The following is a 15,990-nucleotide window of genomic DNA, read 5'->3' as shown; positions in this document are numbered from 1 at the left end:
CGTCTATACTCCCACATCATCAGCCCGTAACTGACCGGCGTGGTGAAGTATGGCCAAATAAACGGTTTACACGACCCCGCAAGGCGTTCAGAGGGCCCAAATCCAGCAGTGATTTGACAATATGTACAAACACAACAAACATCGTCAACAGGAGAAGTTGACATAACGTGGATGAATTTAATGATCAAGTTTGGATTTTATCCAACAGTCGACTGATCACGATTGACGCTGCTGAGGATAATGCTGCTGATGACGATTGTGCTTCCGACGATGCTATTATACTACGCTGTTTCTGAAACTGATGATGATTCTACTGATCATTTCATTTTTTTAATACGTGCCTATTGATGCAGCTCGTTTTATTCTTGCTGCTGATGATGATGCTGCTGCTGTTGCCTATCGCTTTTTGTGGCTGGTGATGATGATGTGCGACCACCGTGTACAATGACCGCTGCAAAGTATGATCTTGTGTTTTTTTTAATTTAGTGTGCTGATCTTTGAAGGTGCATTGAAAATGTTTGATACTCCGACTGATGTTCATGCTGTTGTGGAGTGACTCATGCAGCCAGCTGTGGCTACAGGGTGTTGGTGGTACATGTTGTTTATGTCGTTTATTGTGAAATTTCGGTCACAGTTCCTATGATCACTGTTACATTGCTTTTATGACTTTATTTTGATTTCGAAAAGTTTTTTTTGTTTGGCCATCTTTGTGTTGTTGTAGTACGGAGTTAGACTGATGGCCTTAATCTAAGTTTTCTTGTGGTTGTTGTTGTTGACTTGCATCCCACTGGGATTTTTTGCACACAGCGTTGGTGTACGGTGCTTTTTGCAGGAATATTTTTGCTGGTTTTTTTCCTGGATTTTTCTATTTGCACAGTCACACATAGTCACTTTAAGATGTTTTTTCTTGTTCGTGTTTTTGTTTGTTTGTTTGTTGCTGTTGCACCCGATTAAAGAGCCGAATGGCTCACACAGGACAGGGGGGGGGGGGCTATTACCAAATAAATGAAACTGAAAACTGATGTCTTTGGATGCTTGACATCATTATTATATTATGAGACCTCCTTTGCCAGTAACACGATATAGGAATAGGTTTTACCCTTTTAACTGGCACAAAAACTGACACCTTTATTCAAGGCAGCATGTTTGCAATAACCACAACACAAGCAGTCAAAATGCAAACAAAACAGACAACTCTGATAATAATAATTCAAGGACAGTGCCAATATTATCAGAGTTGTCTTTTTTGTTTGCATTTTGACTGCTTGTGTTGTGGTTATTGCAAACATGATGCCTTGAATAAAGGTGTCAGTTTTTGTGCCAGTTAAAAAGGTAAAACCTATTCCTATATCATTATAATAATTATTATTATTGTGTTAACATTGTGTCTGCCGTGGCCGGGCCTAGGCACAGGAGGCGCTGTCGAGGCCCCCAGGCCAGCGGCCGCCTTCCCCTCCAGCCTCGCTCGCCGTCTTCCCGCCGTTCCTCGGCGCTATGCTGCGCCTACGATCTTTGGCCGCCGTCGTCCTGCCGAGGCCCATGTTCAGGTAACCATTAAGGGCGAACGCCAGGAGACATCACGGAGAAGGAGCCGGGGGAAGAAGAAAGGGAGAGAAGAACTAAACGGGCGAGAGATACCCGTGGATTACCGAGATTCACGGCCCAACCCCCTCTGTCGGATAGATGCTTCCCCCGCCTGAGGTTGCCCTAACCCGGCGGTGAGAACTAGCCGAGACCCGATGCGTGAATCTGTGTAAGGCCTCCACCAAGTTGGTAATAAAGTAATTAAAATGTATTGAAGTTTTTTTTTTTAAAGAAAAAACTCTGCTTTTGTCGCCTGTATGGATTGCGGTACACGTAGATCGCACAGTAGCCCGCATTTATTTTTTTAAATACATTCTTATGAATGCTATGAATGCAGTTTGAGGTGGTTCGGGCACAGATGCTATCGGTTAGCGCCAAAAAAAATAACGTTACAATACACGCATAAGGGGCTAATAATGTAAGTGGCTTTGTTGTCAAAAGGTAACGATAGACTACGTTTAAATGCATGTTGGAACTTGGAAGAGCCCGTGAATGTTTCGTTGCTCGGCGTTGTGGTCATCTTCGAGGTTTGCAAGGGCACGCGCGCTAGGACGTTGCGTCCACGTGGGCCGGGCGAGAGTTTCGTTATTTATATATATATTTAAAACAAAAAACAACACAATATTTAAAAAGTAAATACAAAAAAAGACGGGGTTTTTTATTGTAAGCTTTCTGAAAATGTCTGTTCTCATAACCCTCTCCCTTATCTTGTACGCTTTCAGTAGTGCTGCTTGTCCGTGGCCACTTGGTGTTTTGGGCTTGTACTATGTGACCGTAAAGGGGAAAAAAAAATCTTTGAGTGTTTTGGACAAAAACAATCAATTAAACTTATCGAGCTGGGCTATCCAATTATTCGAGTAATCTGTTGCTTGACTAATCAGTCAAATGAAAGTTATTGTGGGGAACAAGATCTCCCAGCTCTGTCGCCACTTGTGGTTGTTGTTATTGTTGTTTGACTTGCATCCCACTGGGATTTCTTGCACACAGCGTTGGTGTACGGTGCTTTTTTTTCAGGAATATTTTTATGGGTTTTTTTACATGGATTTTCTGTTTGCACAGTCACACATAGTCCCTTTAAGATGTTTTTCTTGTTCGTGTTTTTGTTTTTTTTGTTTGTTGTGGTTGCACCCGATTCAAGAGCCGAATGGCTCACAGGGCTATACCAAAATAAATAAACTGATCTGAACTGAACAAATCGACGGCATTTCTACCTATAGATGTTCAGCGACTGTGTCGGTGTAAATTTCACGTTAATGCGGATTAAGAACGTTCTTTTTGTACATTGCAATCCATGAATAAGTTAGCAACAAAGAAACCTCTACTTCATATCCGCTTCATTTTGCAAAAGGGACCTTGATTTTCATATATATAGCAAACAGTTGCAATCACAGTGTTAAATTTTGATTTAAAGCTTTCGTGACTGCAGGGATTCATATTTTTGGTTCTTTCGGTAAAGTCACCACCACGTAGAAGGGATGATTGCTCGTGTTGCATTCGAAACGTCGTGAGAATTGTGTTGTTTTATATTATTTTATTGTTTCCCTTCTACGTGACTTTACCGAAAGAACCAAAAATATATAATTACAGTGTTAATAAAGTATTAAAGCTTTCGTGACTGCATAAAATTACTCATTGTTTTTTTCGGTAAAGTCACGTATGTAGAAATACAATAAAATATTAAAACAATATAATATAATTAATATAATTTTATTGTATTTCTACATACGTGACTTTACCGAAAAAACCAATGAGTAATTACAGTGTTGTCAATATGCCCAGCACATGTACAATTCATTGCCTTTTTGCCAGTCAATTGTGGCGAGTCGCTTCCCATGAATTGCTGGTTTGGGGGGGGGGTTTGGGATTTGCCAATACATGAGTATTGAATAGGCAACTCCCACTGATGAGAGTGGTCAAGTATGAACAAGTATTAACTTACACCATTGGAAACCTCATTTGCCAGTAACAAAATATGATAATTGTTTTTTTACCCTTTTATCTGGCAACAAAACTGACACCTTTTTTTTTTACAAGGAGTCATGTTTACATTGACCACAATACCTGCGGTCGGAATGCAAACAAAAAACAACAACTCTGATAATGTATGTGGCACTGTCCTTGAAATTGATTGGTCCACACCCGAGACAGCTTTCTTTAGAGCCTCGTCTCACATTGGTGTTGGACCAGGAGACGCCAAAAGGCGCACAACTCAAAGACAATGCACCATCAGAGTATGAGAGCTCGGGGTAAGCATTTACACAACATTGGAAACCTCATTTGTAAATGCTTACCCCGAGCTCTCATACTCTGATGGTGCATTGTCTTTGAGTTGTGTGCCTTTTGGCGTCTTCTGGTCCAACACCATGCGAGACGAGGCTCTAAAGCTGTCTCGGGTGTGGACCAATCAATTTCAAGGACAGTGCCACATACATTATCAGAGTTTTTGTTTGCGTTCCGACTGCAGGTATTGTGGTCAATGTAAACATGACTCCTTGTAAAAAAAAGGTGTCAGTTTTGTTGCCAGATAAAAGGGTAAAAAACCAATGATCAAGTATGAACTTGACAACTCTCATCAGTGCGGGGTGACGAAGGCGGGGAACAGATGTTGGAGCAGGAGCGCGGTGCGTCGATTAATTTTGCTTCACTGCCATCTACATGGCTCATGATGGTCGCACCATCCATGCACTGTCCGGGCGTTTGTTTTTTTAACCCTACTTAGCTTCCGAGTTACTACCACATTCAGCGTTATCTGGTCATGGGTCGTAAACAAAGTACTGTATATTCCTGCTTAAATTAGTGTGGGACAACACTCGTCTCTGGAGGCATACTTGGTCGAAATTCCACATTTTACGTGGCAGTTACCAGCTTACGCATTATATTTACCACTATTATCCTCCCAAAAACGGTGCTCATTGTCTGATCCTGGAGAGATGACGGGCTGAGTCGACATCCCTTTAATAATAGCATTTGAACTCGTGACCTCGATAGCAAGTTAAGCACCAGTGGCCTTGCTAGCGAGTGTACAGGCGGTGCAACTGCACCGGGCCCCATGGGCTAACGCGCTGAGATACGAAGGGGGGAAGGAATCCAAATGGGGAAACCCAATTCCACTCCTTTGGACCAGCGTCCATGCCAACCAATGCTTCGCCACTCCCGTGCGCTCTCTTGGTGGCTTAAACACAGGTAACGGTAATACCAAATAATATTCCAACCCCCCTATGTAACCTCCTTGTCGTTCTGGGTGTGTGTGTGTGTGATGCGTGTGTTTAGCTGGCCACAAGTGAGCTGCATGGCTGTGCGGCTTATTTCTGGTCCATCCGCTGTCCCGAGTCCCACGCCGCCCAAGCGGCCTCTCACCTCCTTCTTCCGCTTCTTGGCCGAACAGCGGCCCCAAAAGACTCTGCAGTACCCTGGTTGGTGCACAGCAAATGCATTTTCATCACGCAAGTCATTCTGAAGCATAGCTAGAGCCCTTAAAAATTCAGGCTTTTGAGTTCCTCGGAGAAATGGTGAAAGTTTTTGACGAACATCAATTGTTCTGGACAAGCATCTTATTGCAAATCCCACTGAAGACCCCCTGGGATTGAATCTACCTTGAAAACAATGGAACGCATTAAATCTAATCTTCATCGACCACATAGTAATGAACCATTGTGAACTCTTAAAAATTCATTGGAGGTATTGATGTAATCCACCACGCATCAATCAGAGCAATTGTATATCTAATCTGAATATTCACCTTTAAGTTGCTAATCTACCCAGCCACAAGAAGCTGTCCATAACACAGGAACCAAATCAGTTTTGCGGAATGCACCAATAGCTTGAATAGACATCAGCACACAACTTGGACAAATAATAACACATTGCCTTGCAGACACAACAATGTACATGTGCGGTCGTTTGTCATTTCACTACTGGATTAGAATTTCTCCATCTCTTGCAGGTCCGGTGTTTATTTAACCATACTTCACCGCATTTGTCAGTGTGGGTTGACACAAGACGTGGAAGAATCGAAATATTGTATTACAATTGATTTTCTGCATTTCCTTCTGCTGCCTACTCTTTATTCCCACAGCCCTATGACTACAACATGCCCAACGTGGTGTTCGCCCATCCAAGTATTATCCAGGCGCAACCAAGCTTAGATTCTGAGATCTGATGAGACTACATTTCTTGGTGATTTGGTCAAAAGCGGCTCAAATAATAATGCTCTTCGTTTACCGAGGAAAGCTTCAATTATTTGAAATACTCAATGCTTTGTTTGCAGGAAGGTCTTGCAAAGGGATATCTGTGCCCCATATCTCTTTAGAAGGGCTTGTGGGGAAAGTGCAGTCCCCTTGCAGGGGATAAGAGTTCACTTGAAGGCATCTCAAGTAGTGATGCCATATCTGCTTCCACGAGCTGCACTCGAACACAGGGCAACACTGCTTTTTTTGCAAGAGTTACGAATGGACATTTCATCTCATGGCATGACGCAGATATCTCTAATCTAATAGAATTGCTAAATAGCCGATAAAATAGTCTCAGCTTGTTAAGCATTTTGGGCCAACCATTTGTGAAAATGTATACATATATGTTTAATTTGAGTATTATTAGAGTACAGATAGTCCCCGAGTTACGATGCTCCGACTTACTATATTTCTATCTTACAAACGCGATAGCGATACGACAAAATTTAAAATATTTCAAATTTCGCGCGGCAGGCAAACGCAGCAGCGTACGAGGTACGATACTGCACGTTGGGACGCTGCCGGGATGTACGCATCTCCCGCCTTGTGTGGTGATGCCTCACTCTCACCAGCGGTCGACGGAGTGAAGTTGTCTCGGTGTTAGCGCGTGCACTGTACCTTGTTTTTTTTACTTTGCATTTTACTGTGCAATACAGTATTGTAATTAATAAATACATACAGTATATAGTTTATACAGTACGGTACTGTAAATTGCTATGTTTTGCTAAATTATCACCGTTCTTTAAGACTCCTGGGTAGGCTAGGCCATCTTCGACTTACGATATTTTTACTTACGATGGGGTCGTCGTAACGCATCTAGATCGTAAGTGGAGGACTATCTGTATTAATATATGCTTTTGCTTGTGCGTTTTGGTGAATGCAGAAATGAAACAAACAGAAATCATCAAGAACATATCGGAGCAATGGAGAAAAATGTCAGACGTACACAAGGAGGTACCCCGTCACTCTTAGTACCATTGATGGAGGGTTATGGTGCAATCCAAAAACCTACTGTGTTAATTACAGCTCAAATTAACAAGCACATGCCTCATTAAATAAGATAATATGCAGTAATGCGTAATTTGTAACTTCATTTTACTTTAATCGCTTAATGAACAAGAAATGTAATTTGACGCAGCTTGCTAAAAAGTATAACTTTAAATAGCTGTCAGCGCTGCGAGACTTAACATTAGAATATTGCTCATGCTGTGTTGCCTATTTCACGTTAAGTAAATGGGTTTCCAGTTAGATAATTTTGCACAAACTTGTTTTGTTTATCCAAGTAACAAAAATGTTGTGGAAAATTCAGAGGAGGTATATAAAAAAATACTACACCTTATTAAAACAAGTTTTATCTCACAGGTGAAGTAATCGCTCCCTATTTCTAATTGAAAAACTCACTGATTAAGAGGGAAACCGATGTCACCCCCCCCCACACCCCCCATTGCTGATCGACAGAGATATCAAGAGAGTGCAAAAGCTGACATGCAGAAATACCAAGATGAGTACCAGCGATTCCTCAGCAGGCTGTCGCCAGAGCAGATCAAGGCCAGGAAGGATGCGAACAAAAAGAAAAGGACCAGGCGCTTGGCTCGCATGCGAAAGAAGGTAAGTCTGCTCTCCTATAACGCGGTAGTAGTTCCGCTCCTGAAGAACACCGCGTTGTGAAAACACGCGTTAAAATAAATATATATGAAAGGTACATTTGTGAATGTGTGTCTGTTTGAAATGTTTAGCATACTTCCCAACATGCAACAAACTTGAAATGTGGCATGTGGGTAGCTTCCAGACTGTCGACTAAAAGTCTAAAAATAGACTTTTGTATTTAGGGGGGGGCGCAATAGTGTATGTAATATATTGCATGGCAAGTGAGTGGTGACGTCACATCTGTGATGTCACCCGCATGCGGCAGCATTACGCAGTGTGCCTGCTGACGTCACGCATCCCCCCCCCCCACCCTCCGCGTCGGCCGTGTATTAATCCAAGACAAAAATAATGCTTTCTCACCTAATGACGGACACTTGTGTTGCGACCGAAACGTCGTGATTTATTTCATTTTATACCTACGTGACTTTACCGAAAGAACTAAAGAATCCAAGTCTCAGGCGAAGCCACGTAGTAAAGCTAGTAATATATAACATGGGGTAAAGCACAGTCCGCGATAACACGTGAGGTGCGTAAGCAGGCTGAACAAAAACTGAGGCACGTGGGTAGCATCTAGTAGCATCCAGCAGCATCCCGCCTTGTGTGATGCTACCGTACAACAACTTAGTCATATTGGCGCGACATAGTTCTGTTCACTCGATCGCATTATGTCCAAATCGCATCTGCGCTATGAAAAAATGTGTTCCCTAATATTTTAATCGCGTTATATCCAATTCGCATTATGAAAACACACGGCGTTATAGGAGAACAGACTGTATCTGAATTTTGCCAGAATCTTATTGGGCTATCGATGGGATGCCTCCATGTCTAACCATAGTGTGTTGCCTGGAAAAGTAAGATAAGGCTTGCTACTGGGTTTGTCGTGAAATGACGATACCACAATGTATATCGTATGGTATAAGCCTCGTCATAATGGTATCATCCGTTTTGAAAAACATCGGTATATCGTGAGTACGTTGGCTCATATTTTTCAAATTTGATTATCTGACTATGAAATAACAAAAGCACAATGATTAAAGTTCTAAACAAATAAATATTGTCCATTCAATATGTGCTATGTAAAATATTTTCCAGAGTAATTAAAAGTATGGCAATGAGAAGACAACATTTTTATAGTTTGTCAAATAAAAAATATATGTTTATCATAACTGACAGCATGTGCGTTGTAATCGTCAACGATTGTGAAGTTGCAATGATTAAGAAGACTTGTGGTATGGTTGCGTTGATTAAAACTGCAGTTGAAGAATGTTTCAGTTATCTTCATTCGTACAAGCAGTAAAGTGAGGCAAAAAAACATTACAATTCAAGCGTAATATACCATTACAAACATATATAAAACTGAACGTATCCTCTCGTGAAAAATTATTACCACGACCATATTTGCTAACTGCGCACGATAGACAAATACCAAGTGTGGAACTCTTCCGCACGGTTGACCCTGCCTACCGGTTTCCCTGTGCTGGAGCACCCCATGGGTGCAGGAGTCTAATCCGTGCATATTCACGATTTGTATTCCTTGTTTTCCCCCTTTTCCGTGCCCTCAGGAGCTGACTGCCCTGGGTAAGCCCAAGAGGCCGAGTGTTCCATTCAACATCTTCATGGCAGATAACTTCAAGCGGGTGACGGGTTCCTCGCAACCGGTGAGAAGGGCGCGTCGGCCGTAACGTTGCTCACCCGGCATCAACGCGCGCGTGCCGAGGAATCGAGGCCTTTGCACGGCGCACGTAGCAAGCGTTGACGCTGCGCGGAGTGTTGACACGCATGCGTTGTTGTCGTGCGCAGGAAAAGTTGATCCGGCTGCGTGACGAATGGTCGGGACTCGACGACATGCAGAAGCAGGTGAGGCGTTCGCTTGTGGATTATAGTGATTTAATGGGTTCGTTTTATTTTAATGGATTAAATGCCACACACAAAATACGAAACGTGTTCGAACACAAAACGGTTGAAGTGCTGAACTGTGGGGACCGCTTTGAACTTGATTTAAAAATCAGGCAGCTCTGCCTGTGATTAAACTGGGGTTTTGAGTGTAGTGAGTTTATGGTCCCAGCCGAGTCACCAATGACTGCACAAAAACCATTGGGTGAAATTTGATTCAGCACTTAACCTAGGTAAAATCCAATTTATTTATTTGTATTTACTACTTACCTTTCTTATGCTATTCGTCGCGCGCGGTTGCAATTTAGTTTGCTCAGTCGGTGTTAGCCGCTGAAGGCATGACGGGTTTCTTTTTTCACTCCTGTTGCCTCTTCTACCGTTCCCATTCTGTTGTAATGTGCACTGATTCCTGCTCTTGAGGGTGATATTGGCACATTAAATAAAGATTGATTGATTGATTAAACACGGAGAATTTAATATTGGTTTTACTGTTATGTGATGAACATTTTTTACTCTCATATTGCAAGTAAGGTGGGAAAGTGCTGCCCTCTGATATGCAAACCAGATGTCACTTTAGGGGATATCAGCTGCCTTTCTGTGGTCGCTTTTTTTTGCCGTTCTCTAAAAGGCAGGGTTTGACTGCTCTTCAAGGGATATGACATGGACACTGTCTCATGACATGATGCCAATAGCTCAAATGGAATAGCGTTCCTGAAAAATGACAAAAAAATCAAAACACAGGTGTAGAAAAATCACGTCGCGTATGTGTGGGTTATATTATATTACAAAGTATTTAATTTGCAATGTGGTAGGGCGATACGTGTTGTGTATTTACATCTGGATTGACGGAAAGCGTTGACATTAGAATCTGAAGGAGACTGACGTGCGTATGTGTGTGACGATTATCTGAACCGGTCCTGGGCCTCCCCTAGGTCGACTCGGCCTCTAATACCTACTGCGGTGTGTAAATATTGCACTGGCGAGACAAAGGCGGCTGGGCGTGGTGCTGGCCATCCCTACCCCCTTGTGTGCTGTGGCGGGCTTTGTAGGTGCTCCTCGCTAACAGCAATTTCCCCAAAAGTCTGTTGAGGCTATACGGGTGATCTTTGTCTTTTTGTGTGCGCGCGTGCGACGTTGGGGCGTGCAGAAATATCAGCAGCTGGCGGAAGACGACCGCGTGCGTTACACGCGAGAGATGGCGGCGTGGCGTGAGCAGATGCGCGAGGAAGGCCGAGGAGACCTGGTCGATGTCAGGGCAGCCCGCAGAAAGCTGACCGCGACCAAGAGAGCGGCAACAAAGGGCAAGGCAAAGCCAAAGGCGAAAGCCAAACCTAAACCCGCAGCCAAGACTGAAGATAAATTGGCAACATCCAGGGCAATAAAGAAAAGCCTTCCGCTTAAGAAAAGCAGCAGTCAAACGGAGCGGGAGCTGTAGAGAAGCGATGCGCGTGCGCGTGTTTGTCCGAGTGTGTTATTTTCCCGAAAACCATTGAGAACGCTAAGGGAAAATAAAATTTCAAAAATGTAGGAGCTCCGTCCGCTTTGCTGGCTTGGTGAGTATTGGCAGTTGAGCCATGTAGCAAATGTAGGCAATTTGTGTCGTTTTATATCTCATGAAGCTGTGAATATCCATGCATTAAAGTATCAGGGCAGTGTTCCCAAACTTGCAATCCTCGTAAACAACAACTTGTTACATCTGCATGTGTTTGATGATTGGTAAATACGTCCCTTGTGACATAGCACTGATTCAAATTTGGACAGGAGACCCATACACAGAGACAAAATCTCTTCATTAAAATCATCTCTCTCACCCCCATCTAGCCTTTCTCAGGCTGTTATAGGAAATGCTGTTAGCAAGCACCCGATAAAGGTGCACACGGGGGTGGTGTGTCCAGCACCATGCCCTGTTGCCTTTGTCACTCCAGCACAGGTCAACCTAGGGAAGGCCCAGGACCGGTTCAGATATTCGCCATTTATGTTGGGCATGAGCAGCAGTCGAACTTGGTTCACCAGGTGCGGAGCGCAGTGCCATAACCACTACTGTACCGCTCCTCTACGTGTTTCTCATGGCATACACGGGTCGCAGAAGATTTCTGTTAATTGGAATTGTCTTCAGGGCACTTGTCTAAAAATGAGGTACAGGCAGTGTGTGACAATTCCGTATGCAATTGAACAAAGAAGATTGGAAAAGATGCAGTGCTATGGGTCAAGAGAACTGGAATTTGGGAATCGTGTCATGAAAACGAAATTTAAAGCGCGAGTGTAAATAAGCCTTCGAGCCATCGGGAGATGGCGTCAACGTACAGGTATAACGCGCATAGAACAGATGGGGGCGTTTTGTCATTTCAGCACCTCGCACCTGATCATGGTCAAAATCTGGTTGCATAAAAAGTGCATAAATTGTTATGGAAACCATGGACAGTACACCCCGATGAAGAGTGCTGCTGTTCACAGATTATCAGGGATATGGTTAGGATATTGCAGAGTGAGGTGGCCGGTTGGCTCGGGTCAAAGCACCGAGCTGGCACTGCTGAGAACCTGGGTTCAAATCCAGTCTGTGGCCTGTGATTAAATCGGGTTCTCTCGTGTGGTGAATTGTCTTTGGTCACCAAATGGCTGCATGCAAAAAAAAATCCACAACATTTGGTTCAGCACTTAATTTGGCTAAATTCCAGCTCCTTGGTTTGACTTGTCTTGCCATGAACATTGTCCTTGTTGGCAGGATGGTTGGGAAAGTGGTTCCCTTTAATGGTGAGAATTCAGAGGTCGCCTAGAGGCATCTCAGGATGTAGTTCTGTGATATCCGCTTCCCCAAGCCGTTCTCGAGCATAGGTTCCGAATGGCTCAACTCATGATATCCGTTTGTATTCATCTCGTGACATGCCACACCGATAGTGCAGCCATAGCATTTCGGAAGAAAAAAACTGAAGATTGTAAGCATGCACTCTTATGTGCTGAGACTATCAGTGTCACTAGGCGCACATACATTGAACATTTTATTAAACTGTATTTGTCGTACGTACTTTTGCTTATAATTGCATATCTGCTTATTGTACCGTGTTTTTTTCATAAATAAAATATACACTTGAATATGTATTGATTTAATTCAGTGGAACGATTCACTACCCTCCCACCACCCCTGTCAATGCTTGTAAAAACATTGAATCGCTATTTATGATGAATGATAGCACCTCCAGTGGCTGCAGGGATGAAATGAATCTATTAACATTTCTCAAAACACGATTTAATGCTTGTATCATAGTTTGATGTTTAGGAGAGTTGGTGCATCTTTCCACCGGTCGGTTACATAAAATATATTTGCAATAAATATTCTACAGTATTAAGTGATATTGGGCAACGGATACCCATCGCCTAGCTGCTGCTTTAACGATCGTGCGATGCACTTCGCATGTACAACGTTATATACAGCAAAACTAAACATCTCCATTTGTCAGTCGAACTTTTTGCAAGTGAATTGTTTTGCTCATGTGGATATTGAGCCCGACTTTACAGCTTTATTGAAATAAATGTAAAACCACTGATGAAGATAGAACGGTGACACTTTACATGAAGAAAGTACTGGACAAGGTGGCGCTCTCCGTTATTCACAGCAACAAGATATTTTCCAATAAGTGGATTGTAGCGACAGTCGAATATAAGTGGAGCAAATATTAACCATCTCAGATGTGCTACCATAGTCATCACTTCATATAGGAAATGTTAGAATTATGCTATTAGCCTACTGTATACCAATTAACTCAACATTGTGTATTCATCGCACTGTAGGCTTCACGCTGGTGGTAGTGCATAAACGCCCTTCTGTATCTCCACATTAATAAAACACGAGTCCATCAGCCTCGCAGATACGTTATCCAGAAGCATCCGCTTCAGCCAGCAAGCTCTGGAACCGTTTTCGACATCGATGGTCTCATAATCGACGTGAGTCATGTTTGTTAAACAAATGCTGCTGGGTTTGCACGATGCTTTTGGCAAAGGCGCTGCAGAGTGAGTGGATGAAATTACTTTAGCGTGGAAACCCAACACGGCCCCCGAATACATTTCCCCTGACGAGTCACAGCAGGGAGGTGCAGTAAAGGGGGTCTTGTGATGTGTGTCTGATGGAGACCGATCATGGGTCTCCCCTAGGTCGACTCAGCCTCAAATTAGTACGTGGTGCGGTGTGTAAACATCGCTACTGGGGAGACAAAGGCGGTCGGGCGTGCTGCTGTCCACCCACCCCCTCGTGTGCCGTGCCGGCATTCATAGATGTTCGCTAACAGCACTTGTCCCAATAGTCTGTTTAGGTTATACGTGGGATCTTCGATGGAGACGGTGTACATGAGAGATTTTCGTGGGAGCGGTAGTGTAGCGGGTCTGCACACATTTCTACGAACCCGGCAACCAGAGTTCGATTCCCACTCACGGACAACGTCAGTGACGAATATCTGAACCGGGGGCCACTTTCGCCGATAAGACATCAGTGTGAGGGCCACCACACCATTTGAAACCATTGTTGGGGTTTGACAACACCATGATGACGATGATGGTGGTGGTGGGTGTTTTCGCCATTTGTACAGCACGATGATGATGGTGGTGGTGGGTGTTTTCACCATTTGTACAGCACGATGATGATGGTGGTGGTGGGTGTTTTCACCATTTGTACAGCATGATGATGATGGTGGGTGTTTTCACCATTTGTACAGCATGATGGTGGTGGTGGGTGTTTTCACCATGTGTACAGCATGATGGTGGTGGTGGGTGTTTTCACCATTTGTACAACATGATGATGATGGTGGGTGTTTTCACCATGAGTACAGCATGATGATGATGGTGGTGGTGGGTGTTTTCACCATTTGTACAGCATGATGATGATGGTGGGTGTTTTCACCATTTGTACAGCATGATGATGATGGTGGGTGTTTTCACCATTTGTACAGCATGATGATGATGGTGGGTGTTTTCACCATTTGTGTATTGTTGGGGGCCAATAAAGAACACTGCCTTGCAACCTGCACGGAAAAACCGGGAGCCTTGTCCTACCTAGCACTGTTGACGAGGTGTTGTCCTGTTGTAGGGCAAGGGGCTGTCCATAAATGACGTCACGCGATTTTGGACGATTTTTGCGCCCCCCCCCCCCCCATCGTCACACGGCGCCACAAAAAGTCAAACCCCCCTCAAATATGACGTCACAAAGCTCTGCCCCCCCCAAAAAAATAAAACGTGCTTCAAATCGCTTTAAACTATTGTCATTGTAGTGCGTATTTAATGTCCCGCTGCACTCTGATGTTGTAGGATAAAACATTGATAAAAAAAGTCTATTTAATTAAGTAGAACGTATTGTCTATATTTAAAGTTGCGCATTTTGATGTGACGTCACATTTCTCACCCCCCCCCCTCAATTCTAGATTTGAAGCTTTCGTGACTGCAAGGATCCATACTCTTTGGTTCTATTCGGTAAAGTCACAAATATATGACCCCCCCCAGGTGCATGACGTCATTTATGGACGGCCCCCTACACAGAAAAACCGGGAGCCTTGTCCTACCTAGCACTGGTGGCGGGGCGTTGTCCTGTCGAAGGGCAAGGACATTGTGGTGATTGAGTGTGATGGGGGATGGGCGAGAGAGAGGAGAGAGAGAGGTTGATGGTGGCGGTGGGGGTGGTATTCCTTCACAAATCACCTCTCCCCTCTTCCTCCCTCCCTCCCTGCACGAGGGAGGGAGCACGCAGGGCGATGTTTGCAGGCGCGCACTGCGGCTCCCACCTCGCTCGCGCGCACCGCTTGCAGAGACACAAATGGAGCAGCAAAACAAGACGCGCCACCGCTCATTGTCTTTGTAGTTTTTTGGGGGGGATAACCGAGACAAAGACAAAGTAACCCCCCCCCCCCTCCTCCAGCCATAGCCTTAACAGACTTTTGGGGCAAGTGCTGTTAGCGAGCATTTTTGACGATGTATGTGTGCTGAACTTCTGTCGCACCGTGTGTAGTCAACCGTGCTAATCGGAGGTGCGGGGGAAGGACAGTTAGAAACGAAACAGATGGACTTCTCCACAAATGTGGCTGTCTCCTGATGAAGCTGGTTGTAATTACTGGCGAAACGTCGTGCTCAGATTGTAAATGTTGTGGCTTGGCCCTCCAACACACCGGTGTGCTGTACTAGTGACGAATTGGCACGTTCTGTTTACGTGACAACCCTTACTAGTTGACTGTGTCGGGTGGTGGCGGGTTTTAACGACACATTCATATATTTACGCGATATAACCCAAAAAAAACCTATGTTATGGATGATATTGGTCGCGAACGCCTATTGCGTGTTAAACTGACATCGAGAACGCCAGAGACTCGCACAACACATGTGTAGGGGTGCTATGGGGAATAAACACATGACACGGGAAGGTGTGGTTCACCCACACCTTGGTGGCTACAACAACGTCCGCTAAGGCTCCAGTGGGTATAAAGTGCGGGGAGCCAGGGAGCTCGGGGCAGAGTGTGGGGCCCGAGGCTGAAGCAACCAGTGAAGAAAGAAGGCCAGCTAGGTGAGACCCTGGAACTCCTGTGACCGCTGCCCTTTTCAGGGCCGGCACAGCAAGCCAGTGGTGCGGCCCCAGAGCCCCAGAGTCAGAGTCCTTCTAAGGGCC

At 44.3% G+C, this 15,990-nt stretch overlaps 1 protein-coding gene across 1 annotated transcript; it reads left to right on the top strand.

Annotated features, from left to right (window-relative positions):
* The first annotated feature begins 1,403 nt into the window (after positions 1–1,403).
* On the top strand, positions 1,404–12,443 carry LOC116951074 (transcription factor A, mitochondrial). The gene is made up of 7 exons (XM_032969450.2): positions 1,404–1,547; positions 4,855–4,997; positions 6,697–6,767; positions 7,272–7,421; positions 9,023–9,118; positions 9,261–9,317; positions 10,501–12,443. Exons 1-7 carry the CDS (start codon positions 1,495–1,497, stop codon positions 10,786–10,788), a joined length of 858 nt encoding a protein of 285 aa, XP_032825341.2. The 5' UTR covers positions 1,404–1,494; the 3' UTR covers positions 10,789–12,443.
* The last annotated feature ends 3,547 nt before the right edge of the window (positions 12,444–15,990 follow it).

The sequence above is a fragment of the Petromyzon marinus genome, chromosome 41 (genome assembly GCF_048934315.1).
Source record: "Petromyzon marinus isolate PM22_M1 ecotype Great Lakes invasive population chromosome 41, UKy_Petmar_22M1.pri1.0, whole genome shotgun sequence".
Taxonomy (NCBI): Eukaryota; Metazoa; Chordata; class Hyperoartia; order Petromyzontiformes; family Petromyzontidae; genus Petromyzon; species Petromyzon marinus.
The sequence above is the reverse complement of the archived record's forward strand: the minus strand, read 5'-3'. Positions and strand labels throughout refer to the sequence as shown.